Below are 26,560 nucleotides of genomic sequence, written 5' to 3'. Positions count from 1 at the left end.
GCAGACTGCTGGCTTTACCTTTCAGAAATATTAAGCCCCCTATCTCAGAAAAGGGGTCTATAAATGCATACAACCATTGAAATGGGAAGGATAAATCTAATTTTCATCAGACTAAAATACTGACCGATCATTTTGTTTAAAGGCTTACAGCGCTGTTCCCTGATTATAAACTGGTGGGAGGAGAAAGATGAAGCCTGCAAAATGAAGTTTTGGCTTCTCGATCCTTTTGGTGTTCGGAACTTCAGCCATTGCAGGTGAGTTTGTACAGTGGGGGGAATTAACACTGGTCACCCCTTCAAACTGGCGGCCCTGAAACACTTCACAATTGTAACTTTGCAGCATTCATTTGGGAAGGAGCAGGCACTCTTCTGTACAGCGCAAACACCTTTGCTCAACACAGTCAAACAAGAACATCTAAATGTACAAAAAGAGCGACAGTTAGGTCATTGTTCAGCCTGCACGTAGCTTTCCTCGAGCCCTCTCTAGAGGGAGGTATGGCTAGAGCCCAGTTGAGAGATACATATGCCCCTCTTTACAGAACAGGGGCAGAGGAAAACAGAAGCTTGGAGCTGTTTACTTCAGTATTCTTTTGTCCTAGTTCTCTTTAAGATAACTTCTAGTCTAGTATTGCAATACGAGGCAAGGACTTCCTATGAAATTAAGGCTCAAACCGAGGCTAGGAAAAATAACAGCACCACGCACACAAACGCACCTTCCCCAACCACTCTAAAATGGTGCCACAACCTATCAAGTCTGTTTAAGGTCAAGTTTAACATAACAATTGCCCTGAACACTTCCTTTTTAACCCTTAAAAACACAATGGCTTGGATATTTGAATCAGTCTGAGTTCCGAAAATCAGTCACAGAAGTAATTTGTTAATTGCTTGCTTCAAAGTTTCTGCGAGATGAGCAGCAATAAAAACTAGCATAGCAATTCCTAGAATTCCAGAGTGCATACGGTCAGCTCCGAACCCCCACTTTCCTACCAGAGCTGTCTTCATACGAGAAATCCCCCAGCTGTATTCCTCCCATGCTAACTCCTATTTTAACAGTCTTAAAAATTAGCTTTGGCTGGACTGTTAGCAACCGTTAGGAGAAACAACAGCAATTGTTTACTTGTCTGTCAGACAGCTTGGACAATGAAAGTTTGACTAACTAGTTTCATTTATTTTGTTTCTGGATGGTAGGAACAAAGCTGCATTGTTTGAAACTAGAACAAAAGGAATTCTGAACTTCTAGAATTTTTACATTAAAAGCCCTGAATACTTGGCACCAGTTTTAGATTTTGTGAACCTTCCAAGTGCCACCGCGCTGCCACCCCCCCCTTTTCTCCCATGTAGCTTTAGATTAGTAAGGAAGAGAAGGTTAAAAAAAATATATAGGAAAAGCTGCATCTTGATAGCTTATTTTATTTTTTGTGACATACACTAGTCAAGCCTAAAATGTTATCAGGCTGAAACAGCCCCATAATCTTGCAAGGTAGGAGGCTTCCTAGTTAACATAAGTGAAAGCAACTTTATCAGGCTCTGCAGCTCAGCTTTGGCAATACTATATAAGGACCTGTTTGCCACATCTTAAAAAACTCCAAAAGAAAATATTTATAACAAAAAGTTGTGAATATTACAAGCTGTTCCCTGAGCATTTCACCAGTCGAAGAGCCGTTCTGAGCATGCAGAATCTTGCAGACAAGGTTGTCTATGTTTAGTCAGGCTGTCCAGTGTCACAGAGCAAGAACCAACCTGTTAGATAAAACTAAAAATATGGATATATAAAATTTCAACGGTAGTATCCCAGCTATTCTTTGCATTAAAAAAGAATACAACCTGCTGCCATTTCAAGAAGGCCTAGGAAAATATACCAAACATTTTTGTAAGGTGCTATACTGCTGAAGAACACGGCCTGAAACTTTGACAAAACGACAGTTTCCCTACCACTGTGCATTATGTAAATAATTTCTGATTTAAAGAAACAAAACCAGAATGCCATGTTTAATATTACAACATGTATCCATGCCAACCTGGCTCTCTCCCTCCCTCCATTTTAGCTTTGTTAGAAAGACAGAAAACACAAAAAAAAAAGCTAAAACACATGGTAAGCAACCTGCTCTCCACGTCCCCCAAGAAGAGTAGGGTAGAATCTGAAACCATGAAAAGGTTTCACTCCTAAATCTGTCAGTTACACATTGTAACGCTCTATAGGGTAAGAGCCTATAAAAGGCACAGAACTACAGTATCACAACTTAGCCTGAAGTTAACATCACAATCAACTAGGGAAGCTATTGCTAAACCCTTCAGACAACCTGCCTCCGGCATGCCCAACCTGCAAACTCGGTTTTAATGCTCAGCCTGCGACAGTACCACAGTTAAGCAACTAGTTCTCCTTTTATTAGGAGGAGCTTTCAGTGGAACACACGTCACTTAAGCTATATTAGAAGCCATGTGAGGTATCATGCAAATCGTGATGCAGCCCAGAAAGGCAGATGTGTCCCCCACTGCCTGACCTGTGCACTACTGGCAGCAGAAACATTTCACAATCCCCTCGGCAGCCTCGCACAAGAGACGTGTGAGGGCTGTTAATTCCCAGTCCCACTCAGTGGGGTTCGCTGGATATCCATGTGGGTTCTGCTCATCCCAGCTTTTGCCTCTAGAAAGTAGCCTGGGTAACAACAACAGAAACAAAAAACCTGAGCTCAAACCCAATCCCTTCTGTTCCTTTCCAGTCACTACCCAATCAAGGAGTACAAGGCTAATTACCCCACTCACCCATCCTTACACGCTTCAACCTCAGGACTACTGGTTAACGTTGCAGGTAAATGTACAAAGTTATCTCTAGATTTCTGTGAAAATCAGTCCAGCCCTGTAAATACCCTACCAGTTGTTCAAACACTACTTCTCTCTCCAAAGAGAAGCTTAGGAGGACACGAGGCACAGCTCAGGATACCACACCGTGGGATTCAACCCTGCCCTAAAGCTCTCTCCCAACTGCTTTATGAATTTTACAGCAGGCAGGACGTACAGAATGAAGATGGGAAATCCAGTTTTTTTCCTTAATATTAGAAGGCTGAACAATACAACGATTTGGTGTGAAATCAGCTTTCAGACTAGATGTATGGAGGTTAAGTTAACTGACAGGAAAGGTTTTTAATTAATAAAAACCCAGAAGAGATGATCACAGCACCTGAACACCAGAACCCTTCCTCAGTTTTGCTGTGGGAGTCAGTTCCAGGTGTAACCCAAGGCGCAAGCTCCTAGAGCAGCTATCAACCAGTTCTGACACCAAAGAACTTGTCTGAACAGTAAGACAAACTGCCCACATTTTATTTTTAAAGACTAAGATCACTTTCAAATATAACAGCACACCAGCAAGAAAGATAACAGAAAAGAATCTGAATGTCAGGCTGTTACACAACTACCGTAGTAAATTATTTGCTTGACATCATCATCAATTCAAGTCCTTCAGTTTAAGAAACTAGCAAAATATCCAGGCATTTTTACTCGCTACTTTAATCCAGACAATTTATGTACTTCAAAGGCAAACAGTCTATCGCTGAGTTAATTCTTAACTAGAGGTTTTGTGTTTCTGTGTAAGAAATCGTCGTTTATTCATGCTAATAATCTAACAGATTAATTTAACTGCTTTTTACGCGTAAGGTACTAACCTAACCTTCAGCGGGCACCAAAGACCAAGAACCACGGCGCAAGCACCTAGAGAAAGAGCTCCGTACTCCTCGTTTCTCCCCTCCAACAAAGCGCGGAACCCGGCCGGCTAAAAATAACAGCGGGACGAACGAGAGGGAGCCCAGCGAGGCCTCCTCTCCCTCGGCCCGTCAGGGACGCGGGGAGCGCTCCCCGTGGCAACCCGGGGGCGAGGCGAGGCGGCCCCGCAGGCGGCCGGGGGGAGCCGGGGGGGAGCCGCCGCCACGTGGGGCGGACAAAAACTTCCGGGTTGGGCCCGGAGCGGCTGCGTAACCCCGGTACCGGCGGCTGCTTCGGCTGCGTAATGCCGGTACCGGGAGCTGCCTCGGTGCGCGGCCCCCACCCCGCCGCCGCCGCTCCGAGGAGCCTGAGAAGAGGGGAAAGGGCGCAGGGCGGCACCGCGGGGCACCGGGAATCCCCTCCGCGGGCGGCACGGCGGCCCCGCAGCCCTGAGGCGAACGGCGGGGGCCGAGCACAAAGGGCCGGAGGGAGCCGCGGCGGGGAGGCCGGGGCCGAGGGGAGAGGCCGGGGACCGAAGACAGAGACCGGGGGCCGAAGGGAGGCCGCCCGCCCCCGCACCGCCCCGCTCCTCACAGCCCCCGGGGGCTTCGCCGCCCGCCCGCCCGCCCTCCCGCGGCCCAACCCGGCCCCCGCCCCGCTCCCAACCGCCCCCCGGCGAGGCCCGGCCCGCGCCCAGGCGCCGAGGCAGGCCCGGGGCCCGCCGCCACCCCCGGCCCCTTCCCCCCGGAGCCCCCCCGGGCCCCGCTGAGGCGCTGAGGGAGCCCCGGGGGAGGCCCCTGCGCGCAGGGAGCGCCCCTAGGCGGCCGCGGGGAGCGGCGCGGGGCTCACTCACTCGCTCGCGTCTCGCTCCCGGTCCCGCCGCGGCCGCTCCCCGCAGTGCCCGCCGCCGGCCCCGCCGCTCTCTAACTGCCGGCCGCCATCTTGGCCCTCCCTCCCCTCTCACAGGGGAGGGGAGGCCGGAGGGGAGGGGGAGGGGGGGAGGGCCGCCCGCCGCGCCGCCCCACGTGACCGCCGCCGCGCGCCGCCCCCACGTGACGCCAGGCGCTGCCCGCCGCTGGCGCGAGCGCGGCGAGCACGTGACCCGCTTCCCCCCCCTCCTTCTCCTCGCCCCCCCCTCCAAGGCCGCGCGCGCGTCACGTGACCGCCTGGCGCCACCGCCTCGCGCCCCTCCCCCCGCCCCCGCCGGGCGTTTTGGCGCGCTCCGGCTCGCGCTCGGCCATCACGTGACGCGCCGCTCCTCTTCCCGCCCCGCCCGGGCGGCGGGGGAAGGCAGCCGGCCCCCGGGGGAGCGGGGGGGGAATAAAAATAAAAATTAAAAAAATGATAATAAAAAAACCGGCGAGCGGCTCCCGCGTTCTCAAAAAGCGCCGGGCCCAGCCCCGGGGCGGCGGCCGGAGCCGGGAGGGGCCGGGCCGGGCCCGGTTCCCGGGGGTGGGGGAGGGGAAGGCGGAGGCGAGCGGCTGCAGGCGGTCACGTGATCCCGGCGCCTCCAAGATGGCGGCCGCGGCGGGGACGCGAGAAGCGGCGCTCTCGCGAGACCCGCCTCCCGCGGGGCATCATGGGAAGGAAAAAAAAAAAGGGGGCCCGGGGCAGCGCGGCGGGGTGGGAGCAGTGCGCATGTGCGGCGGCAGGGCGAGGGTGGTGCTCGCGCGCATGCGCGCTGCTGAGGCGACGGGGAACTGTGCTTGTGCGCATGCGCGCTGCTGAGGCGCCGCCGGGGGGGGGCGCTGTGCTCAGGCGCATGCGCAGTGCTGAGGCGGCGGAGCGGGGCCGGTGCTGAGGAGCCGCGGGGGGGTCGGCCCCGGCCCGCCGCGACCCGCGGGGCCGTCCGGGGGTCCGCGGGGCCGTCCGGGGGTCCGCGGGGCCTGGGCACGCTCCTGCGCCCCCCCGCGGTGGGGATCGCCCCGTTCCCGCCGCTCCCTGACAGGAGCTGCCCGGCCCCCTGAGGAGAATGCGGGCGAGGCCGGCCTGGGGGCGCCCCCCGGCCGTGCCCCCCCACGGCTCGGCCCTGACGGGTGTGCTGCAGGGTGTGGAAACGGCTGCCGCAAAGACCTGGCTGCTTGAGACCCCGCCGGCTGCACAGGCTGGCTCCACATCTGGAAAGAGCTTTGTGCCACTGAAAGCCCTCAGACTCGATTTTTTGCTAAAAGGAAGTCTTCCGTCAAAAGGTTTACCCAGTTGTGTAAGACTGCAGCCATTTCGAAGGATTTTGACAAAGTTGAAGCAGGCATAAAGCGTGGGTGGTCATGAAATCTGCTTAAAATGTTAAGGACTGCTCGTTCAATTTTACCCAAGTCCACCCCCTTCTTTTTATTACACAAAAAACAAGCAATAAAAGTTAGGCAATTTAAGGTTTAAGTAATTTAGATTAATCAGTGACGCTTCAGACACTAAATGGAGGAAAAGATGACAGACGTCTGGCCAGAGATGAGAACAATTTAAATGGCACCTCACATCTCGACTGTTGCCCTCTACGCACCTCAAGTAAAGGCACAAAGAAGTCCAGGTCACGTGCCGTGTATTTAACGCTAAATGCATCTGTACGGCTCCAAACAGTCATGACAAGAAAGTGACATTTTTGATGTCTTGGGTTGAAAAGAGGCCTGGGAGCAGTTTATGATCATCCTCGACTGGGAGGTGAGTAACCCGCTGGTGGCACTGCTACTCCCTGCTCACGTGTAATTGCCACATGAAGAGGTGTCTGCAGCACTATTTCCCTATGACCTGAAATACGAATTAAGTATGTCACCGAATGTATTTTGGTTAGAGAAAATATTTTTTACCACTGGGCAGATGCTACTGTGAATGTATTTTTATAATCAGGGAAATGTAATTGATGCCTACTAACATTTTACTGTACGACTTTGTAAAATAACATTGCTTAGTGTAGCACTTAGCAGTTACCCTCCAGGCATTTATTTTTACTTGCTTTCCAAGGGAGAGGTACAGTGGCTGAAACACCAAATTGTCGGCATTTCATCTCGTAGAGAAGTAATCTGCGTAAATGTTGTGATGCTTCATTGCAAATTTGACAGGCGAGAAAGTGAGACGTGCAGCAATCACTCGTGCTCAGTGGGAAATATTTAACAAGCACGTCTTTGCGGCGTATCTGAAAGAAATTGAACTTTCAGATTCAGAGGCAACCAGTCCTAAAAAAAAAAAAAAAAGAAAAAAAAAAGCGTTTAAGAAACGAGTTGAAGTGTTAATGGAGACTGGATGTATTTACTCTTTAAGATTTTCTTTCCCTTCTGAGCAAACCCAGCGCCTTGCTCGCTATTTCTCTTGCTGTCCATTTCACGTTTCGCTGTCGGAAGGCAGCGCTCCGAGGAGCTGCTCCGACGCTCTCGGGGAGATGAGATTTGGGTGCCTGGGTTTCACAGCTGGTGCGAGGAGGGAGCCCCGCTGCTCTCTCCGGAGCACCCGGGCAGGCCGACGCTGCGCGCCCGGAGTCGCTGTGACCGGCACCGGCGGCAGGCGCAGCCCCCGTGGGCTGCGGCCCCATAACGCTGGAACTTCCCCTCGGCGCCGGCTTTTTGGCCACAGCTCCCCGAGGAGCTGACGCGGGGAAGCCGGCCCGTCCTGCGGGCTCACAGCGTGAGCGCCCCGTGCTGCGGAGCGGAGGCCACCTGGGGCCGACGCCGTTTTCTTTGTTGCTCTAGAGATGAGAATTATTTAGCTTGCTTTGCCCTCTAGTGGCGGCCTGGACGGCTTCGATGCAAACCCGCTTGCTTTGTTTAGTATACATCCATAAAATAATCAAGAAATACCTGAGATTAAAAAATAAATAAATAAATAAACTGAGCAAAACTATAGGAAAGGAATTTCCAGAGGTTGCCCAGGGTATTACGAGTACAATTCCCGAATTACTGCAGGAAGGGAATCGTCGTTAACAATGTATGCGGGATTTTTCCCCGCGACATCGTAGTCATGTCAAAAGCACGGCGTGAATCGGGGTGGAAAAACCTGCTAAGGCGCCACTGGGCAACCACTCGCCACGGTGGAGGCTCAGGGGTCGCTTGGCTGCCGATGCACGCCCTGGGCACGCAGATAGCTGCTGTCAGAGGAGTCTTGTCAGGGAAATAGGGCAGAAAGAAGAGAGCCAGGCGGCGCCTTGCGGCTCGGTGGCACCGCTCTGCCTACACAGCGAGGAGGCCGTGCGTGGCAGCTTCCCGCCTGCATGCTGACAACGGAGAGGAGCGTTCAGCCTCCCGTTGGTGCCCCCCCCGTGTCCCGGGTTTTATTGCTAGTCCCGTCCTGACATCGGTAACTTCCCGGTATTTCACCGCAGGCGCTTCGGGCTGAGGGCAGGGCGCTGACAGCTCTGCAGGCACTGCAGGCGGCAGGGGAGGCCCCGCCGTTTCCTGCTCGTTTGGTCCCGGTCCCGGTCCCGGTCCCGGTCCCGGTCCCGGTCCCGGTCCCGGTCCCGGTCCCGGTCCCGGTCCCGGTCCCGGTCCCGGGGGCGCCCTCCCCGCCCCCACCCACGTGGCGCAGCCCCGCGCCTTTGGGGGCGGTCCTCCGCGCTCCGCCAATCAGAGCGCCCGTTGCCCTTCGCGCGGGCCAATCAGCGCCCGCGGAACGCGCGTTTAAACGCCGTTCCCGGGAGCCTGCCCCGGCTCCGTTTGACACGGAGGAGGCGGGGTCGAGCCACGAGAGCCAATCAGAGGGCGCGGCAGCGCTTACCGACAGCGCTCTGAACCAATGGGGCCGCGGCGCAGGGCGCGGCGTCTCCCCGCGGAGCAGTTGGCGGCGGCGGGGGAGCTCCCGGGGAGGGCGGCGGCGGAGCCCGGCCGCGGGGGGCTGCTGAGCGCCGGGCCCGGCCGCGCCGCCGCCGCCATGGCGAAAGGTGCCGGGGTTCGGGGAAGGGAGGCGGCGGGGCCGGGGGCGGCGGCGGGGCCTCCGCGGCGCGGGGCAAGGCGGCGCCCGGGGCAAGGCGGCTCCCGGCGGCGCGGGGCGGCCGGGGCGCGGAGGCTCCTCCCGGGAGGTGCCGGCGGGACTCCTCCCCCGCGCGGTGTGCGCAGCTCGCCGGGAAGGGGCTGGGCCGCCGCGGCTCGGCCTGCCGGGAGGCAGCGAGCCCTTTAAACATGGCGCAGGCCGCGGCTGGCGGGCGATGAGGGCGGCCCGGAGGCAGCGCCGGCCGTGGCTCAGCCGCCGCTCTTCTCCTCTCGCTCCTAGGGAAGAACATGCCCAAGGCCAGGGCGGGCGGCGCGGAGGAGGCGAGCCCCGAGAACGTCGAGAGGAAGGGCCCCGGCCGCCCCCGGGCCGGTGGGGTAAGCGCTGCCCGGGCCCGGAGCGGGGCGGGAGGCTCCCGGGGGTTGCCGTGCCCCCCGGGTCCCCCCGCGGGGCAGGAGCGGCCGTGCGGAGCCTCAGCTCCCCGGGAGCCGGATGTGTGGGGCTCCTGGGGTGGGTCAGGAACGGGGGGAGTGCGGGGGGAGCTGGGCTGCGGCCGTGTCCCTCTGTGCCCTGCTGCCAGCTGCCCTGCGTGCGCCGGGTGCTGCTGTCAGCCAGCAGGCAGGCCCCAGGCTGGGCGACGTTCGTGACAGCGTCGGTGCCCTGTGGTCGTTCTAGAGGCGTCTAGCCAGAGGTTGGTAATCCCGTTGCATTTAAACCTCTGTGGAAATAACCGTGGGTATTGCATCAAAACCCAGCCTTTCTCAGCAGTTCTTAACGTGCTGTGCTGAGAAAATGTTCGCTCTGGGTCTGAAGCCTGGCACAGACAAAGACGTGGCAGCCGTGCCTCTGTGGCTGAGAGCGCAGCAGGCAGGGAGATGGGAACGGGGGAGGAGGCCGAGCTGAAAAAGTGGCTGTTCGCTGCCTGTTAGCAGCGTGCTCAAAGCCAGGAGGCTTCGTTGGCAGGTGAACTGCTGCAGTTGGCTGCTTCTGGCTTTTTCCAGAAATGCTGATATTTCAGGTTCTTGCTAAACCTAAAGATTTTCTCAGTGCAGGATTCACTGCTTGCGTTTTTTAAAAGGCAGTGTTTTTGCAGTACTTAATCCTTAAAGTACTTTTTAAAAGAAGCAAGTCTCATTTCTTGATAGACTCTTTGGTAATATTTCAGTGGGAGGGAAGGCTCCAATGGACTTGCTCCTTCTCAGGTTGTTCTGCTGTAATCTTAATTCTTACTGAAACTTATTTATGGTCTAAGATTTGAGCCTTTAACTGATCTTACTTTGAGTGTTACTGATGTCGTATTAACTATTAAAATTATCTTCTGTATTCTATTGCGTGCTTTGTTTGCTTTACTAGTTTTATGGGACAGCATACACTGGAGCATTAGTTTAGTCAAGAGGCATCTTTGAGCTATTTTGTTTTTTTAACCAATGGGAGCCTTGGTGTGCTTAAAAAGGATGCAATTTTTTTGTTGTTTCATCTGGGCCGCAGTGCCTGTAAGTGCTTTTAGTTGAGTCGAAATATGCCAAGGCAAGCTTGTTCTGGCTGAGCTGCCCCTGTTTGCCCAGATGCTGAGGCTCGCAGTCGCAATCCGTGTGCCCTCTGCACGCAGCACGGTCAGGCCTGGCCAGGCGGCAGAGACCATAAAAGCAAAGGCGGCCCAACTCTACGGAGCTGCTAAATCTGTACTCCTCGCCGCTGATGTTCTCAGAGCCTGAGCCCCCACACAAACCCTGGTCTCTGTGGTGTTTAACCACACCGGAGCTCTTCACCACTTCCCTCCTGGGACCAAGCGTTTTGCCCAGGCTCTCTTGTGTTTCTTGTGCCATGAACAACGTCTACGCTTTACTTTGTGTGTTATAACGGATAAAGAAAAGATAGCATTGTTTATCTCCCAGACCTTACTGAGAGATGTCGCTCAAGGTAGGCTGTCCAAAACTGATTCCTGTCTTCGGTGTTGCTCAGTAGAGCGTATAATTAATGGCAGTGATATTTGACGCCTTATGAGAGTGTTCGGGCAAGCTCGTACCTCTCTGACTGTGAGACATACGTCCGAGGCTTGGGCAGTTCTTGCTGTGTTATTTGTACTTCTCTTGGCTTGCACTCTGGGTAGCTTGGTTATTTTTTTAGTCCCAGAGTTCATGTTCTGAAGCACAGGACGGAAACTGTAGTTATGAAATGTGGTAGGATGGGATATTCATGTGAGCGTCGTCTTGAACTGAAAGTTTGCATTAGTAAAGTTCTCCAAGTGCTTACCACAGTTATGTTTTCATGTAGTAGAAATAGCAACGGTAGCAAACATGCGGCATTACAGCAATATAATTTCCGTTGGCACAGTCAGCTGTCAGCCCTGTTTTTGCTGGGCGTCGTGGATGCCAGCTGGAAGTTCCTGGCACGTCTGTAACGTACTGACTTTTGTGTGGCTCTGTTTTAGGAGAATGTGTTTATCGGTCAGTCCAAAATCTACAGCTACCTGAATCCTAGCAAAACTCCTGGTGCTCGCCCCCCACTTCAAGAAGAAAACTCGGTCATGTATCACGAGGTGAAATGTCAGGGCAAAACACTAAATGAAACCAACAGAAAAGGAGATGGTAAGCTTGATATTTGGATTACTGGCTTTACGAGACATTCTTTTTTCCCCCTGGTTTCAGAACTTCAGGAGACCCGGCAGCTCCCCTGCCCCAGTCGCTTTCCCAGTCCTACGGCTCTTATCAGCAAACTGACTCTGCGGGGGTGATGGTGTCCTTATCCTTTTCAAAACTTAGGTCATGGATTTACGGGGCATTGATGAAAAAACAAATTAGCTGGTTTCTGTTTAAAGGTGTGGTTGTTAACTGTAGTAATCTGTCAAAATGTTCTGATGCAAACAGTTGTAGTCAAGTAGTGTAAGCCCCATTTAACGCAGGGAGCATGAGGCTTTCTGGGAGCTTACAAGCTTTAGCTCCCCAGTTTCAACAAGAAGGTGAAGGTGGCTTTAGCCTGTTCTGCAGTGGAGCTGTCGCCTTTCAGCTGTGCTTCATTTCTCTAGGGAGATTGAAGCATCTGTTTTGTCATGTGGGGCTTCAGCCTGGCAATTTGCCTTATATAAAAACTTTATTCAGTCTTAAGGCATGCTTATTTACCTCTGAATCAGTGAGCTGAGCAGGAGGATGTGGTCAGCTCAAGGTACGATGCGCTCAACAAAGAAAATGGAATGGGTGTGGATTAGGCTTTTTCTTGCAAGTGCCTGTCCTTTGGGTTCCTGAGTGGTATTGACCGCTTTGTACCAGCGTGCGAGGCTATCGATCACGGCAGTGCAGGATCCAGAGACTCGCACTCCTTCAGTGCGGGGTGCTGATTCATCAGCAGCAACTTGAACTTAGAACGCCGAAGGCGCTGACTGGCAAACTGAGCACTTGGCTCAAATACCGCGCTGAAGGTGCTATGGGCTCAGGTCAGGTTTGCTGCTCGGTTTTCCAGTCAGGACAAAGTACTTGAGCTCTGTTTTACCCTTTCCCTTTCTCTGTTCATGCCTCCCTCTGTGCTGCATGTAGTGTAGCAATGACTACTCAAGAGTCTAGTAACGGTCTGTCTGGGTTCTAGCACAACGAGATTGTATCATTCATTCCCTTCCTCTTTCTCCTGTTTGACAGAACTAGAAACTTGGACTAGAAACCATTGGAATTCATTTAAAAGCACTCTGGTGTAGATGATCTTGAGTTCAGAGCCTTACTTTATTTTCCTGTCACCAGAAAAAAAGAACGGTAGCAATATAATTGAAGGTGCTATGAAACCAGACGACCAGAAAGATAAAGAAAGTGGGTGCAATACTTCAGTACCCTCTTCGGATCAAAACCAAGAAACTGCAGAAACTGAAAAGACACCCCTGCCTTCCGATGGTGCTGATGAGACCAATGCAAAGCCAGCTCAGAGAAAGATGGTTAAAACAAAACGTGGACCAAGGAGAAAGTAAGTGGCTTCCGAATTGTAAAAGTTGTTCTGCTTTATGTCCTTTTGCACTGGGGGGCGTTTTCTACATCTTGTGCTCAGGGGCTACAGTCAGACTTAAAAAAAAGAGAAACATTATTTATAAGCAAATGGCTATGTTTGAGGGAACAAATTTTAAAGATGACTTTTCCTCAAGACTAGCATGTTTGAAAGTATAAAATAGCACCCAAAGTAAAGTACGTATCTTCTTGCAGATGACCTTTTCTTGCAAGCAAGGCTTGTGTATTTTAACTCAACTGAAATACTTGCTGATCACCTCTAGAAAATGAAATTAACAAGCCATTAAGACCTACTTTTCTGTTGACAAATGGGAGTGTTTCTGGTCAGAAACAGGATATTGGATTAATTGCAGATGGTGGCTTTCTGGCTGAGCTGGAACCCTTTCTCATGTCATTGGAGTAATATAACCTAATATTATTGAATTCTTTGCCAAACAGTTTTTATTACCTAAATTTTAGAGAGCCTTCTGGAAGGGCCAACGGGGTTTCAGAATTGTAATGTGACTTTCAGTTGATTTCCAGTGGTATCTTATTCCTGTGGATAAGGAACTAGTAGAGGATGTAGCTCTTGGCTTGGGAGGAAGAGCAGTGATGAGAAACATTGATTCATACTGATCAGCTTTCAACATACCAAGCTGAAAGCAAAATCTTTTCTACAGATACTTGTTCTAGAGGTGTAACTTCAGAAATGGTCTGATGTGTGTTCCCTATTTTTCTTCTTCCCTAGAACGCAAGGAAGAACACCAAATCGAAAAGTGACAGATTATTACCCTGTTAGAAGGAGTTCCAGGAAGAGCAAATCTGAATTGGAGGTAGTGCTTCTTGTTAACATCACATTGCCTGTAATGTTGCCATTTAGTTGAACATTTGAGAAGGTGCATAACTGTCTGTAAATGGTTTCCACTGGCAATAGCCAGTTCACTGGAAGTATCGTTAAGAACGCTAATAAAATACAGAACTGTTGATCCATTTCTTTTAGGATAGAATCTACGTTTTTGGGGGTAGAAATCTGATTTTAGGAGGATGGGATGGTTTGGAAAAATGAATGTCACTGGCTAATCATTTCCTCTTAGCTGTGGTACAAACTACAAAAACTATGAAAGAATAACGTGGTCTTGTGTTTTGTCTCGTTTCTTCCCCAGACTGAGGAAAGGAGGAAAATAGATGAACTAATTACGAGTGGGAAAGAGGAAGGAATGAAGGTAACTGCAGTGCCAGCCTGAGTAGCCATGCACAGTCTGTTGCTCTTAATCTGTTTAAAGAGAAAGTTGCAGCACTCGGAACTGCTGCAGTTCCTTGGTAGAAAGATGAAAGTGGAGCGCACACGTTTCATTTTGAATGGGTAATATTTGACTCTGGAGACCATATTCTTCCAAAAATGGGGTTAGATATATCCCTTTAATTGTAATATGTATGAAAGGTAATGCCCATGTATCCACTGAATGGTAACAAATTCTCTTATCCTGTCTGCAGCTAGTTGCTGTGGGTTCTTCATTATGGCACTGAAGCTAATTGATTCTACTGGTTCTCCTCCCAATGTTAGCAAATGTTAGCTATTGGCACCAGCTGCTTACTGTTTGGGTTACTCTGACCACCCCTTCTAGAGTTTAAAGCGGAAGTAGCTCCTGGAAGTGCAAGAGAGCTGTGATTCTCAAAAAAAAAAAAAAAAAAAAGCAAATGCCACCACCAAAAAAAAACTAGCCTGTAGTTAACACTGGATCTTCTAGGATAGTGACAGGAGAACTTTCTTGGAGTGGGAGAGTTGTCCGGGTTAGGCTGTGGGCACAGGGGGAGTAATAAAATACACTAGTGAGTGACAAATTTCTGATTGATCTTTCTGTACCTTTGACATTTTTTCCTGTGCCTGCTGATGGTGCCCTTGAAATGGAAAAGCTTAGTCCCTCAGTAGGGGTAGTTTAAAAGGAAAAATGGATAACTTCTGTGTATGTAATTTATTTAAAGTGATTCTTAATTCCTTGATTAGATGACATTTTTTCAAAATCCATAATTCATAGGTTGCATTCTGAACTCATCCTGTTTCTTCCATGATATCATGCATTGTGCTTCCCCGGCTCTGTCTGCAACGCACAAGTACCATGCTGTAGCAGTTTTTGACAAATGTGATGCACGCCCATTTCCTAGTAAATGGCATATTTGCAGTCATGTAAATACTTTGTAATTTCCCAGCTGATTTTCTTTTCAACTCAACAGATTGATTACATTGATGGCAAAGGGAGAGGCGTAATTGCTACTAAACATTTTAATCGAGGAGAATTTGTAGTTGAATATCATGGGGATCTCATAGAGATCACTGATGCTAAAAAGCGGGAAGCTGTGTATGCTCAAGATCCATCCACAGGCTGCTATATGTACTATTTTCAGTACCTCAGCAAAACGTACTGGTAAGCTTCTTTTGACTTAAGTGTAGTAGTTGAGTGGTAGAAATTTTGAATGCTGGTTTTTCTTGTGTTTTCATACAATTTTTTTATTGGGAGCCATGAATTAGAGAATCTTCTTGGAGCACTGTTTCACAGTCCAAGAGCCTCCTGTATCTCAAGGCTAAAAGGAATGGCGGATGACTCAAAGCCCTCTTCCCTGAAGCACAGCACAAGCTATGTGGAAAGCTGTATCTGCTTGGATGAGACTTACAGCTTTGCTGTGGATTTCTGCCTGAACTCACTGTTCTGTAAAATTGATTACTTCTCCTGAGTTGTAATGACTCTTTTGAAAAGCAGTACGGACAGACCCTGGAAGAGCAACACCTCCTTCAGCCATACTTGCCTGGGTCTCTTTTCTCTAGTACCTGGCAACAACCTCATGTGCATGCTTTACCACTGTTTGCGGTTTTATTTACCCCAAACTCCAGTTCTCCTAAAGCAAATGCTCAGACAACCTTCTTTCTTCTTTGGCTGATGCTACTGTAGACTGGAGCGTGGGTTAGTTAACCTGTCTATTAATTACCTTGAAGAGCTCTGTATTCTGAGTATCTGTCTTGCAGTCTAGATGTCATAGCAATAGCTGCCACTGCAATTCTTAGGGCAGCGAGGCACTAGAGCTTTAGGATGAGCGTCTCTGGAAGCGGGACGTGTAGCATTTGGGTATTCTCAGTCTCCTCTGTGAGTAGAGGCTTTTTTCACTTGCTTACTCTGTGGAGACTACTTAGCTTTGACACAATTTTCTTGAGGGAGATTTTTTGAAGGTATCAAGCCTTTCTGGTGTTATCCTGCGTTTGGTTGTGCTATTCCTCGGGAACAATTGAGAGCTTCTTAGAAACAGGCAACTTGAGAACATAGTCTGAAGCATTCATTTTTCTGGTAACTTACAAATCTCCCAGAATTACTTTGGTTAACCTACATAGTTATCTTACTGTTTAAACATATGAATATTCTGTAATGATCTTTTCTTTTTTTTTTGAGGCTTGCGTGAATTCCTAAATCTTTATCTGGCTTGCACTTTGGTTTTTGTCCCCTGACGTGACTTGTGCGTGACATGGAGCAATCCTGCACTCTGTTCTTGTTCTTTCAGTGTTGATGCTACAAAAGAAACTAATCGTCTGGGAAGACTGATTAATCACAGCAAATGTGGCAATTGTCAAACAAAGCTCCATGACATTGATGGTGTGCCTCATCTCATACTGATAGCTTCCAGAGACATTAAAGCAGGTGAAGAACTGTTGTATGACTATGGAGACAGAAGCAAAGCTTCCATTGCAGCACATCCATGGCTGAAACACTAACTCTTCATCTTTGGGTGTGGTTTTGTGTGTGGGTTTTTTTTTGGACTGAGCGCTCTACAAGGAGTCAGTGGATTTTTATTTTATTTTCTCCTGCGCTCATTTCCCTCAGCTTTCTTAGTGGACTGCTTATGGTGTTCTGAGCTCCTTGAAAACTACCTTTTTGCTTTGCAGTTTTTAAATTCCTACTACAGATTTCCAGGCAGGCTTGAGTAATTGACATTAGATTGCCAAAACTCTTATATTGTAAAAGGAAACCCTCCCTAAAAACTGAACAGTTTTTCATAGTGACCAGTGCTACCTGAGCATGCGAGGACTTGCACAGATTGAAATGTAATCATTTGGGTTCTGCTTCTACTTTTGCAATGAAATCTCATGCTCCGTTTTGTGGGGTGATGAACTTGGCATTAGCTTTATGACAGCAGATGAACTTTTGTATGCTGACTCTTACATCCAATGGCTTGTCCGCTTGTCAGACTTTTTTTACATCCCAGTGCTGACAGGATTTTTTTTTGAGATGATGCTATTGTTTCTATCATTCTCAAATAATCTGTGTTAGGGATCTAAGTTTTTTCCAGTGCGGTGTCTCCGGCAATGAACTTTAAATGCACTTGTGCTGAGGGAAATGGATGGTCAAATTGGCTGCTTTCATCAGAGAAATGACTCCAAGCCAAACGTGGATGGATTTTGATAGACTGGGTTGATACTGATTACAAATGTGGAGCTGTAACTTCACAGTGAGAATCAATGCTTGACATTACTTATTTTCTAAATTTGAGATGGTACCTTTTTATAGTTGACGGCTGATTCTTGGAGGTGTCTCCTAGAGGGTTTTAAAGAAGCAAAAGAAGCTCTCTCCAAAAATTTTTTATTGCCTTTCTATGCTAACTAGCCACATCAGAAGCTATTTATTTACTGTGAATGCTTGAAATAGAGCATAGTGGTTCCAAAAATAGGAGTCATCTTCATATGCAGCTTCGAACTGTAATGATGGAGTTCATGCAATGAAGAAGGTAGATTCCTTATTGTCTGTCCAGCACGGTCTGGTCCCACTGTCTTAAATGGGAGCTGAGCGCTTAGCATCTTACAGATGTTTGTAACACGACTGTTGGAGAACCAAATGTGTGGTATAGGCGGGCAATATACAATGCAGGTCCTTTATGTTAAAGATTAATTCTTACCGGTTGGAATTTTTGCCAAGGCAGGCTTGGCATGTGTGTAGATGAAGATGGCTGTGAGCCATCAGCCACGCTTGCTGCTGGAAGATGTCAGCAAGGGATCTGTGGCTCTGTTAATGTCTTCTACTCCTCATGTCTTGAAGGCTGCAGCTGCTCCAGCTAATGCCCTCTAGGACAATCTTACATGCTTGCCTATGTGATAGGTTAGACAGCAACAACATCATGGTTGTATGCTCCAGCAGCAAGAGAGGTGGCTTAGTGATGTATTTTTTAAATTAAAAACTTGAAGACAATGTCTCTGTAAAATAAAGAATATATTTATTATTGATGAAGTGGCTGCTATAGTACCTGTCTCCATTGCAGATCGTTAGCATTTTGAAAGAAAGCTGTGAAAATCATTAGCCATTAAATGCTTAATGTTATTTACCATTTAACACTAGGCAAGCTCAGCAGAGAAAGCCTTTGTATTTTCACAATTTCTGAAGGATTAACTGGAGACCTGTTACCTTACATGTACTGAGTTACAAGTAAGCTGCTTTGGCTGACTTGTTCTAGTTGGCAGTGATTTCTCTCCAGTCTCAGTAACAGAGACGCTACAGCAGTGTACAGTACCCTGTCCTAGTAGAGTGCTTCCCTGAAGTCAAAATTGGAATCACATGCTTCTTTATTTGTTCTTTATTTAAACATTTGCTTGTTCTCTATCAGGTTAAATAGCTTAAAACCTCTGTTCTTCGGCATCACTTTCGTAAACGAGAAAGGGAGAATCTCTCCCTATTTTACATAAACAGGAAAATGTCTTTTCTGAAATGCTTAACTGGTAATCAAGTAGCACTGCATCGGAAGATGGTAATAAAGCTGATATTGCACTGAGAATGTATCTTTTACTTTTCTAGGAGCTATATATACAAGCGTATGTGTATATATGTGTGCATATACATGTTTGTGTATATATTTCAAAATAATTTTAACAGGAACATGCAGTTCTGATTTTATCCTTGTGCCTTATAGGAAGGATTCGTCTTCTAAATAAAGTTTAAAGCACTTAGCAGGGAAAGATGCCCTTGGCTTGGGAGTTAAACGTCTTTCATAAGGCTTGTTCCTCTTTACCAGAGGCAGCAAGGTTGCTTTAACAGGGCTTCGGCCCGCCATAGCCAAGGAATTTGCTTCTCTTCTGAGAGAAGCTGGGCAGTTCACTTGACACCAGATGGGATGCAGCTGTGATGGTGCCAGAAAAGAATTGCTCCAAGAGGTTGGGGTGCTCTTCTGTCCACTCTAACTGGTGAACCCCTGCTTCTAGTTTTCAGTGAAGAACATCTTCAGTGGCAACTTGAATAACTGCAGCATTCGTTGTCTCCTTCAACTAACAGTAAAGAAGGGCTATGTTACAGTCTTCTGTATCTCCTCGTCAAGCTGGTACTCTTACAGACGTCTGTTTAATTTCTGTACTTTATCTGAAGTTGTTTCATTAAGATTTGATAGTGTAATTACTGTGGTTTTGGGCACCTTCCCCCCCCCCCCCAAGGATCCTGGAAAATACATCTTTGGATGAACCACCCAGGAATTTGCATTTCAGAACACGTTTATATCTTTCCCATTCAGAGATGTATCCTGGCTGTTGCCAATGCCTGATACTTTCTTCTTTTCATTTAACTATAAACCCTTGAAAGAGGATACAGTGACTTCCTTCCCTGCTGCCACGCTCTAGAAAATCTCAGGCATGTGAGCAAGGCTTATCAGTATTCTGAAGATGACAAAGTTACTTCATAATTTCAGTGATAACTTCAGTGCACTGGCTGTGTTAAATGTAAACTAACCTACCTAGGTCAAGCATCTTTGTCACATTGCTAATGGACAGTTGCCAATAAATTCTGAGCCTGCAGTCCTACCTTCTGCAGAGCCACATTCGCATTGTGTGTCTGAGCAGATACAAGGTGCCCTACATTTTTCATGCTGCTAGCATACGAGAGGGAATCAAAAGACTTCAGAACCCGCTTTTATTTCTGAAGGGCGTAAGATCATAGCTGGGTTCCTGTCACTTCTCTTTTTGTCTGTTCTGACTCTACTGCTCTTGAAATTCTGCTTTTCTAAAGGTAGAATCTAATTGGTATTTTTCAAGCTTTTTCTACTCTTCTGTTTGCCCTATATCATTGCCAGTGATAAGTGTCATTACTTAAGCTAATACACAGCTCCTATCGGCTAACTGAAAAGTAGAGCTTATGAAAAATAAAACTGTCTACCACATAAGGCATTCGGCTGTCAAATGAAAGGGCTGGTGCATCTGTTCCAGTTTGAGTTTGTCTGTGCCTCTGAACTGTTAGCAGTCCTTGATGTGTGCGAAGCACAATGCATCAGCTTTTCCCTTGCTGGGCTGTTCTCTATCTTTCATCTTGACCCCAAAGGGTTGCTCCTGTGTATGCCCCTCTAATGCAAAGAGGGGCAGAACAAAAGCAACCGGGACCCTTTCTTCAAGCAGTTGTGTGTTAGGGTGAAGTAGGGAATTAGGTTCCATATAACATCAGTGAGAAGTACAATTGGAATGGGTGCTTCTTTCCCAGCGCTTTGCTATGAAGGCACTTGTGAATGGCATATATCCTCTATAAATAAAATCTTAATCTCATAAAAATCATTTTGGGCTGAGCATTTTGATAGGCAGACCAGATAAATGTGTGGCCACAGGCTCTTTTAATAAGAATAAAAAACCACTCATACAAACATTTATTCTTTCCAGATGGGTAATGTCTGGCAGGAATCCAACAATGCAAGAAGTGTCAAACAGTTTCTAAAAAAGTAAAGTAAAACCTTCTGTGAAAGAATATTATACAACAGAATTCTTAGGAGATTGCTTATTCTCTACAGTAAGAGTGATGTTTTATTTTCCAGTCCTTGACTCCTAACTCCTTCAGAGGCTTTCAGCAGTGCTATTTCTGAACACAAGGGGTTAAAAGTTCTCAAGGATGTTCATTTTCCGTGTTTAAAAGAGAACCTGCAAAAGAAAAAAGTACAGATGGAAAAGAAGGATCATACAGTGCGACTGCTGTGTCCTGCTATTTTGGGGAACTTTTAAGGACAAGCCTTGAGCGTGTGGGTACTGCATAGAGCTGCGTGCATACAATGTAAACAAACCTCCAGAGACAGCTGGCATGAGCTTTCATGTGCTAACTGGACCCAAATCACACAGTTTTGTTCTGAAATGCTGATTCTTTATCGAAAAAAGTGATACCCTGCTTGCCAGGGTGGAGCTTGCTTTCCTGTGGAGTACTTTTTCCACAGGAAAGGATTTCCCTATCAGGTTTTAATTTTATAGAGAGGAGAAAACAATGTCCAGCTAACTAGGCCAAAGTTCAGATTTTATCCCTGGATTCACTAAGTGTGAGGCGTGTCCTTGTCCCATGTTCTGCCAAAAAAGTTGGAAAAAACAAACAAACACAACTTACAGACGTTTGGTGATTTTCTTCTCTTCACTGTCCTTTCTGGTGCTTGGGCTGCTGCCACAGGATTTTTTTTCCAATTTTTGAGTTTGATCCTTTGTCTGTGAGATGATCCCACTGGCAAGAGAAGTGGATTTTTTTTTTGTGTGTGTGGTTTTGTGCATAGCATGGTATAGCATTGCTGTCCCCAATTAGTCCTTCAGTGGGCAGCCTGGGACACGGGTGAAGGGGTGTTCCCAGGACAGGAACGGCAGCCTGGCCCACTCCTTTTACTGAATTACTCATATTTTCCTTGAATAACTACTGCATTGTAATTTTGCTTAGGCTATGCTGTGATGAGAACACTAAAAAAAGTAATGAGCTGACTTTTCAGTGAAGGAAAAATGGCAAACCATAACACAAGTGAAAGGGAAGTGTAGTTACACACTGGGTTTGTTTAAGAGTCCAAAGACAAAAACAGGATGCAGACACAAATAGTGACGTTCTGCTTGGGTGGATCCATGGTACCTTCAGCGCAGCCACGGAGGCTCAGGCCACGCAGCTGGGAACAGAAGGGAGATTCCCAGCTTTCCCTGCAAGGCAGGTGAGTGTTCCTCTTTCCATCCTATAGAGCAGAAAAGAAAGGCTTTGCCTGAGCTGTAGATTTTGTCAGGCTGCTGTCGTGCTGTTAATACTTTACAAGGTTGTAACCACATATTCTTCAGCTTCACCAGCTTCTCCTGCTTGGAATCAGGCTAAAATTTTACCAATTGCATATTACACTGTGTTTTCGCAGCATGCTAACTTACTACCCTGAGCTGACCTCTTCTATCTGAAGAACCGAGCGGATCAAAGCTTGTTACTGCAGTAGCTGAAGGCCGAAAGTAGCTAAGCAGCACTGGTTTCTGGCCATCAAAAATACATACATTTTAGAATACATGTTCAGATTTATCCTCTTCCCCTGCAGTTTTATGTGAATGCTTAAAGGGAATGTGGTTTTTGGCTTAACCTGTAACACTGTATGAAGAGAAAACCACATAGCACTACTTGAACCGAAAAGTAGCCTTGATGCCTTTTCTAGGTACAAAGCACCGTGACATTCACTCAAAAATGTAAAACATTCATACCGTTAATTTTTAACTTGGCGTGTAGTAAGCTGTATAACACAGCTAGGAAATCAAAGGCAAGAAGCTGTTCCAATGGTTACACTGCAAAGGTAGTCAGCTGGGACGGGGAAGTTGGCGCCTCACTATTATGTGAGAACTGCTGCTGTGCAGACAGTTTGTAAACTGACTTTTTGGATTTAACTTTAACTTCTTAGCTTAACTTGACTCTTACAGACGAGGCAAAGGGCAGGCTTAGCAAATCTAAGAGGTTGTTGCTGAGATATCTCAACTGAAATCTTATGTGCTCAGACATTTTGTCTAGATTAAAAAGTAATTTCTTGCCCCAAAGAGCTTATAATACAGCCAGACGATGAGGGGCACAGGTGGGTGGGGAGAACAGCCTCGTAGGTGAAGCAATTTGTAGCACCAAGAGAAAGACCCTTCCTACATCCCATCCTTTGGACCACACTGATTCTCCCAGGCTGTTCCCTTTTAGAAAGACAGAGATCCTTCTCTGAAAGAACTTGTTTTGCATCATTTAAGTGTCTTACACAACTCCCTGTTGGTACTCTTTAAAAAATAAAATCTTCTCAATGATAATGAAAGGACTTAACAGTCTGCTTCCTACGTTAATGCAACACTCACTCTGGGGACAAAGGAACAGTAGATAAGCTAGCATACCCCCATCTGTACCCAACAGGCACGTTGGAGGAGGAAGGAAATTTTGACTAAAGTGAGATGGAAATCCCCATGATCTTCTGGTATGTGGCTTTAGACAAGAATAACACGTGTGCAACTGCTGTAACTATGTAGGTTAATTTGTGTGCATGAGAATCCAGCTTGTGTGTGGAGTTGCAGTAACCGTATGTGGGCTTTCAGTGGGACAACCACCAGAGCAGGCGGCTAACTGCACAGACTAAGAGGGAGTTTGGTTTTAAAAATACGTTGCATAGATACTTCACTGTTCCCCCATATTTCTTTGCTCATTTGTAGGCTCTTAGGAGCACAGATGTATCTTACATGTTTGCACAGTGCCCAGCCCAAATTAGATGCTCAAACCTGCAATACTTTGATTTGATAAGCTCCCCAGACAATGTTGTTAGTTCTTTGCATGCTGTACCTTTTATAGCACTGTAGCTCCTCTTGCACCACTAGAAGCTGAGCTTTCAGCTGGTTACGCTCCTGTAGCACTTCTCGCAGCTCTTGTAACGTGAACCGAGGGCGATTTGGATCCGTGAGGTCTATTACCATTTTGTCTGGTCCAAGGTTGAGCTGTAAAATAAAGGGGTGAACGTGATCTTGTAACCTTTCAAAAACTGGGCATTCCTAAAGTAAAGTCTCAGAATTTTATAAATCATAGTAACTCTTAGTATCTGTTTTTCACAATCCTGACTTTTTTCAAGCAGTTATTGTTTTTCATATTTTCTGTCTTCCCAAACCAAGTAGGGGGCCTACCTGTGAGGCTCTGACCACATCTAAAACCAGCCTGTTCCAAAGAGTTTGCGATCTCATTTGCCAGGAAGCTGAAAATGAAAGCAACTTTTCTGGTGGTGAGAGAGGCTGAGAAACCTATGATCACACCAAAACGCTGTAGCAGAGAGAACAGAATTCTGCTTTCTTAAGGCCTTTTTATTAATGTCTTTTTTTTTTTTTTAGTCACCTTCATCAGCTTCCTTGTGCAGAGCACGAAAGCTTTATTGTACGATAAATGGCAAAGTGTCTGCATGGGACAGACTGGTGCTGAGAGCTGTACAACTGTGGATTTGTACTCTGAAAACCTGTAGCTGCGTGTTTAAACTTCTGTGGGCTCTACACGTAAACCTGCAGCGAGGGATCCTCAGCGGGGGATCGTGGCCCCTCCGAGACCCCTTGGGCTGCGACAAGAGCCTGCTGACGGCGACAAAGGTACCCTCCAACCCCTCTGGCGTTAACGTGGGTTTCCTGACAGGCGTGTGGCGGCTCCCAGGGCCTGTCCCGGGGGCAGGGACCCCCGCAGCTCCCTGGCAGCCCCCAACCCCCGCCGGGGTCCCGCACCCACCTGCCGGGCGCTGCCCGGGGCTCCCTCTCCCCTCAGCGCCTCCACCTCCTTCCTCAGGCGGTCCCGCTCCAGCCGCAGCCGCTCCTCGGCCAGGCTGCCGCCGCTCACCAGCGCTTCCAGCATCTCCAGCACCCTGACGATGCTGAACTGCAGCCGGGCCGCGGCGGCGGACGCCCGGGGGCCGGCGCTGAGCTGCAGCAGGTCCCGGCCCACCACGGAGGAGATGTCGTACACGTCCTCGGCCGTCAGCTGGAAGGGGCTCTTCTCCAGCGCGCTCTCCGCGCCGCCGCCATCCTCCTCATCTTCCTCCTCCTCCTCCTCCTCCTGCCGGCCGTGCTGCATGCCCGCCGCTGCCTCCCTTCCCCGGGGCGGGCCGGCCGGGCGGAGCGCCCCCCCCCGCCGCCCTCCTTCCTCCTTCCCGCGGGGGTTTCCATGGCGGAGCCCGCTCCTCGCCCTGCCCCTTCCCCTCAGCTCTCGCCTCAGCTCGGGGGCGGGCTCGGGGGAGGCGGTCGCTGCTCCTCGCCTCTTCCTCCCGCCCGTGGGGCCGCGCCGTGAGGAGAGGTGAGGGGAAGGGAAGGGAAAAGAAGGGGCCGGGGGGAGCCCTCAGGTCGGGGGGCTCCGTCCCGCCGAGCCCCGGGGCCCTCAGCGCCCGCCCGGCCCGGCTGCAGCGGGGCAGCGCCGGCCGCAGGCTCCGGGAGCCGCGAGAGGGCCCCGCTGGGCCCCGGGCTGGCTTTGGAGGCTTTTTTTTTAAATTTATTTCTAAGGATTGTTGTATTCTGGGAAGAGGTTTTCAGCGTAACGCCGTGGGAGGTGGCCGGCACCACCCCGTGAAGGGTTTCGCAGCGTTTTATAAATGTTTGTGCTCACGCGAGCTGATAGCTGCTGTGGCGGCAGAACGCTGCTGCTGAACAGGCTGGGCCTCAGCACAAGCCCACACCAGGAGTGTACGTAACGCTGTGGTGTCCTGCTGAAAAATTAGGATCTAACAGCAGTGACATGACCGGTTTGTCATACTTTCGGGGATTCTTGGATGAAAAATGCTGTACGGCAGTGCTAGAAGTGCTTCTCACACTACCTGCTTCTGTTTATAAAATGTCAGCAGTGACCTGTGAGTATGTGTAATGTTTTTCTTTTTCTTTTTTTTTTTCCTCTAGACAATGAATGACTGGGCCCCCATAGCAAAGGAGTATGACCCCCTCAAAGCAGGGAGCATCGATGGCACGGATGAAGAGCCCCATGACCGTGCCATATGGAGGGCTATGCTGGCACGTTACGTACCCAACAAAGGAGTTACGGGAGATCCTCACCTCACCCTGTTTGTAGCAAGGCTCAATCTTCAGACAACAGAGGAGAAATTAAAGGAGGTCTTTTCCCGGTACGGAGACATCAGAAAGATCCGTCTGGTTCGAGACTTGGTCACAGGATTTTCCAAGGGTTATGCGTTTATTGAGTACAAAGAAGAACGTGCTCTGTTGAAGGCCCACAGAGATGCCAACAGGCTGGTTATCGATCAACACGAGATCTTTGTGGACTTTGAACTGGAAAGAACTCTTAAGGGATGGATTCCTCGGAGGCTTGGAGGTGGGTTTGGAGGCAAAAAAGAATCTGGGCAGCTACGGTTCGGAGGACGGGACAGACCTTTCCGAAAGCCCATCAATTTGCCAAACGTGAAAAATGACTTCTATGGAGAAGGCTCAGCAGAGAAAAGAAACTGGTCTCGAGAGGGAACAAGGGACTGGAGAACAAGGGACCGAGACCATGAAAGAAGCAGAGAAAAGAGATGGCCAGAAAGGGAGCGGTCATGGGCTTGGGGTGAAAGTGAGAGAGAGAGGGACTCCAAAGAGGAGAGGAGCAGGGGAAGAGACAGGAAGGACAGAGACAGGAAAGACAGAGAGAGAGACCGGAGCAGAGAGAGAGATACCAAGAAGCAAAGAGATGATGATAAGCATCGATAGCTGACAGCACCTCATCTTATGGGAACGATGGGAAGTTTTATCCTCCCCTTCAATAGTGTGAGCCAAGTCCTACTGCCCTTAGTGCTGCCCGGGACCTGCCTCTGCTGTCCTGGTAAATGAACTGGCATGGAGGAGGTGATGCAGCAGGTTCCCGTCTCCGCAGTCTCTCGATAAAGCTGCTGCACCTTCTGGAGGACATGGACATGATTCAGTTGCAGATGTCACCATCAGCTTGGGGCTGTGCGCTGCGTTCCCTGAACCATCAGTGGTCATGTTACTGTCTTGTGCCTATGACTTCCACCTGCTAGCAGCTCTCTGTAGTTTGGTTCCTAGTGCAGTTACGATACCTTTTGTTGAAATTGTTCTTCAGAGAAATTAAACTTTTCTATTAATATTTTGAAGTGGTAAATACTGTAAGAAACTCACTACATGTACTGGCACCCCACTGAAATTGAGTACACACCTCATTTGATACTCATTTTGCTGCTTGGATTAGTGTTCGTAAGAGAGCTCCATATTTAATTCTTTACGTGTCAGATGTTCACACTCATTTT

The 26,560-nt window shown here is 48.8% G+C and overlaps 3 protein-coding genes and 1 long non-coding RNA gene across 15 annotated transcripts in view; 1 reads left to right on the top strand and 3 right to left on the bottom strand.

Annotated features, from left to right (window-relative positions):
- Positions 1 to 4,639, bottom strand: part of SBNO1 (strawberry notch homolog 1) — a 35,819-nt gene extending 31,180 nt beyond the window's left edge. The window contains exon 1 of one of the 3 annotated variants that reach the window (XM_040576606.1): positions 4,549 to 4,639. Coding sequence is in view for 1 of the 3 variants with exons in the window: in XM_040576605.1 (XP_040432539.1) it covers positions 125 to 131 (7 nt within the window). In the remaining 2 variants the exon portion in view is untranslated. Of the gene's footprint in view, positions 1 to 124; positions 474 to 4,548 lie in introns of those variants that run through there. The other 2 variants (XM_040576607.1, XM_040576605.1) reach the window with 2 other exon arrangements.
- Positions 4,640 to 5,594: 955 nt separating this feature from the next.
- Positions 5,595 to 26,400, top strand: LOC121079364 (U11/U12 small nuclear ribonucleoprotein 35 kDa protein-like). Of its 9 annotated transcripts, none has more exons than XM_040576487.1 (8): positions 8,415 to 8,559; positions 8,889 to 8,983; positions 11,038 to 11,194; positions 12,335 to 12,551; positions 13,317 to 13,401; positions 13,732 to 13,791; positions 23,670 to 23,918; positions 25,206 to 26,400. In XM_040576487.1, the coding sequence occupies exons 1-8, from the start codon at positions 8,415 to 8,417 to the stop codon at positions 26,004 to 26,006; spliced, it is 1,809 nt and encodes a 602-aa protein (XP_040432421.1). In that variant the 3' UTR covers positions 26,007 to 26,400. The 9 variants fall into 9 exon arrangements, with proteins under 9 accessions (XP_040432422.1, XP_040432426.1, XP_040432421.1 ...); XM_040576489.1 differs by having other exon boundaries at positions 8,493 to 8,559; positions 12,236 to 12,551; XM_040576490.1 differs by lacking the exons at positions 23,670 to 23,918; positions 25,206 to 26,400 and adding exons at positions 14,801 to 14,991; positions 16,115 to 18,367 and having other exon boundaries at positions 8,502 to 8,559.
- Positions 6,617 to 8,533, bottom strand: LOC121079368. Its single transcript, XR_005824996.1, has 2 exons — positions 8,397 to 8,533; positions 6,617 to 6,865 (listed from the first exon to the last, which is right to left on the bottom strand). It is a non-coding gene; the product is annotated as an uncharacterized LOC121079368 (long non-coding RNA).
- On the bottom strand, positions 20,164 to 24,490 carry RILPL2 (Rab interacting lysosomal protein like 2). Of its 2 annotated transcripts, XM_040576498.1 has the most exons (4): positions 24,052 to 24,469; positions 23,134 to 23,285; positions 20,935 to 21,045; positions 20,164 to 20,483 (listed from the first exon to the last, which is right to left on the bottom strand). In XM_040576498.1, the coding sequence occupies exons 1-4, from the start codon at positions 24,391 to 24,393 to the stop codon at positions 20,459 to 20,461; spliced, it is 630 nt and encodes a 209-aa protein (XP_040432432.1). In that variant the 5' UTR covers positions 24,394 to 24,469; the 3' UTR covers positions 20,164 to 20,458. The 2 variants fall into 2 exon arrangements, with proteins under 2 accessions (XP_040432432.1, XP_040432433.1); XM_040576499.1 differs by lacking the exon at positions 20,164 to 20,483 and having other exon boundaries at positions 21,016 to 21,532; positions 24,052 to 24,490.
- Positions 26,401 to 26,560: the final 160 nt, after the last annotated feature.

This window comes from Cygnus olor, chromosome 17 (genome assembly GCF_009769625.2).
Source record: "Cygnus olor isolate bCygOlo1 chromosome 17, bCygOlo1.pri.v2, whole genome shotgun sequence".
Taxonomy (NCBI): Eukaryota; Metazoa; Chordata; class Aves; order Anseriformes; family Anatidae; genus Cygnus; species Cygnus olor.
The sequence above is the reverse complement of the archived record's forward strand: the minus strand, read 5'-3'. Positions and strand labels throughout refer to the sequence as shown.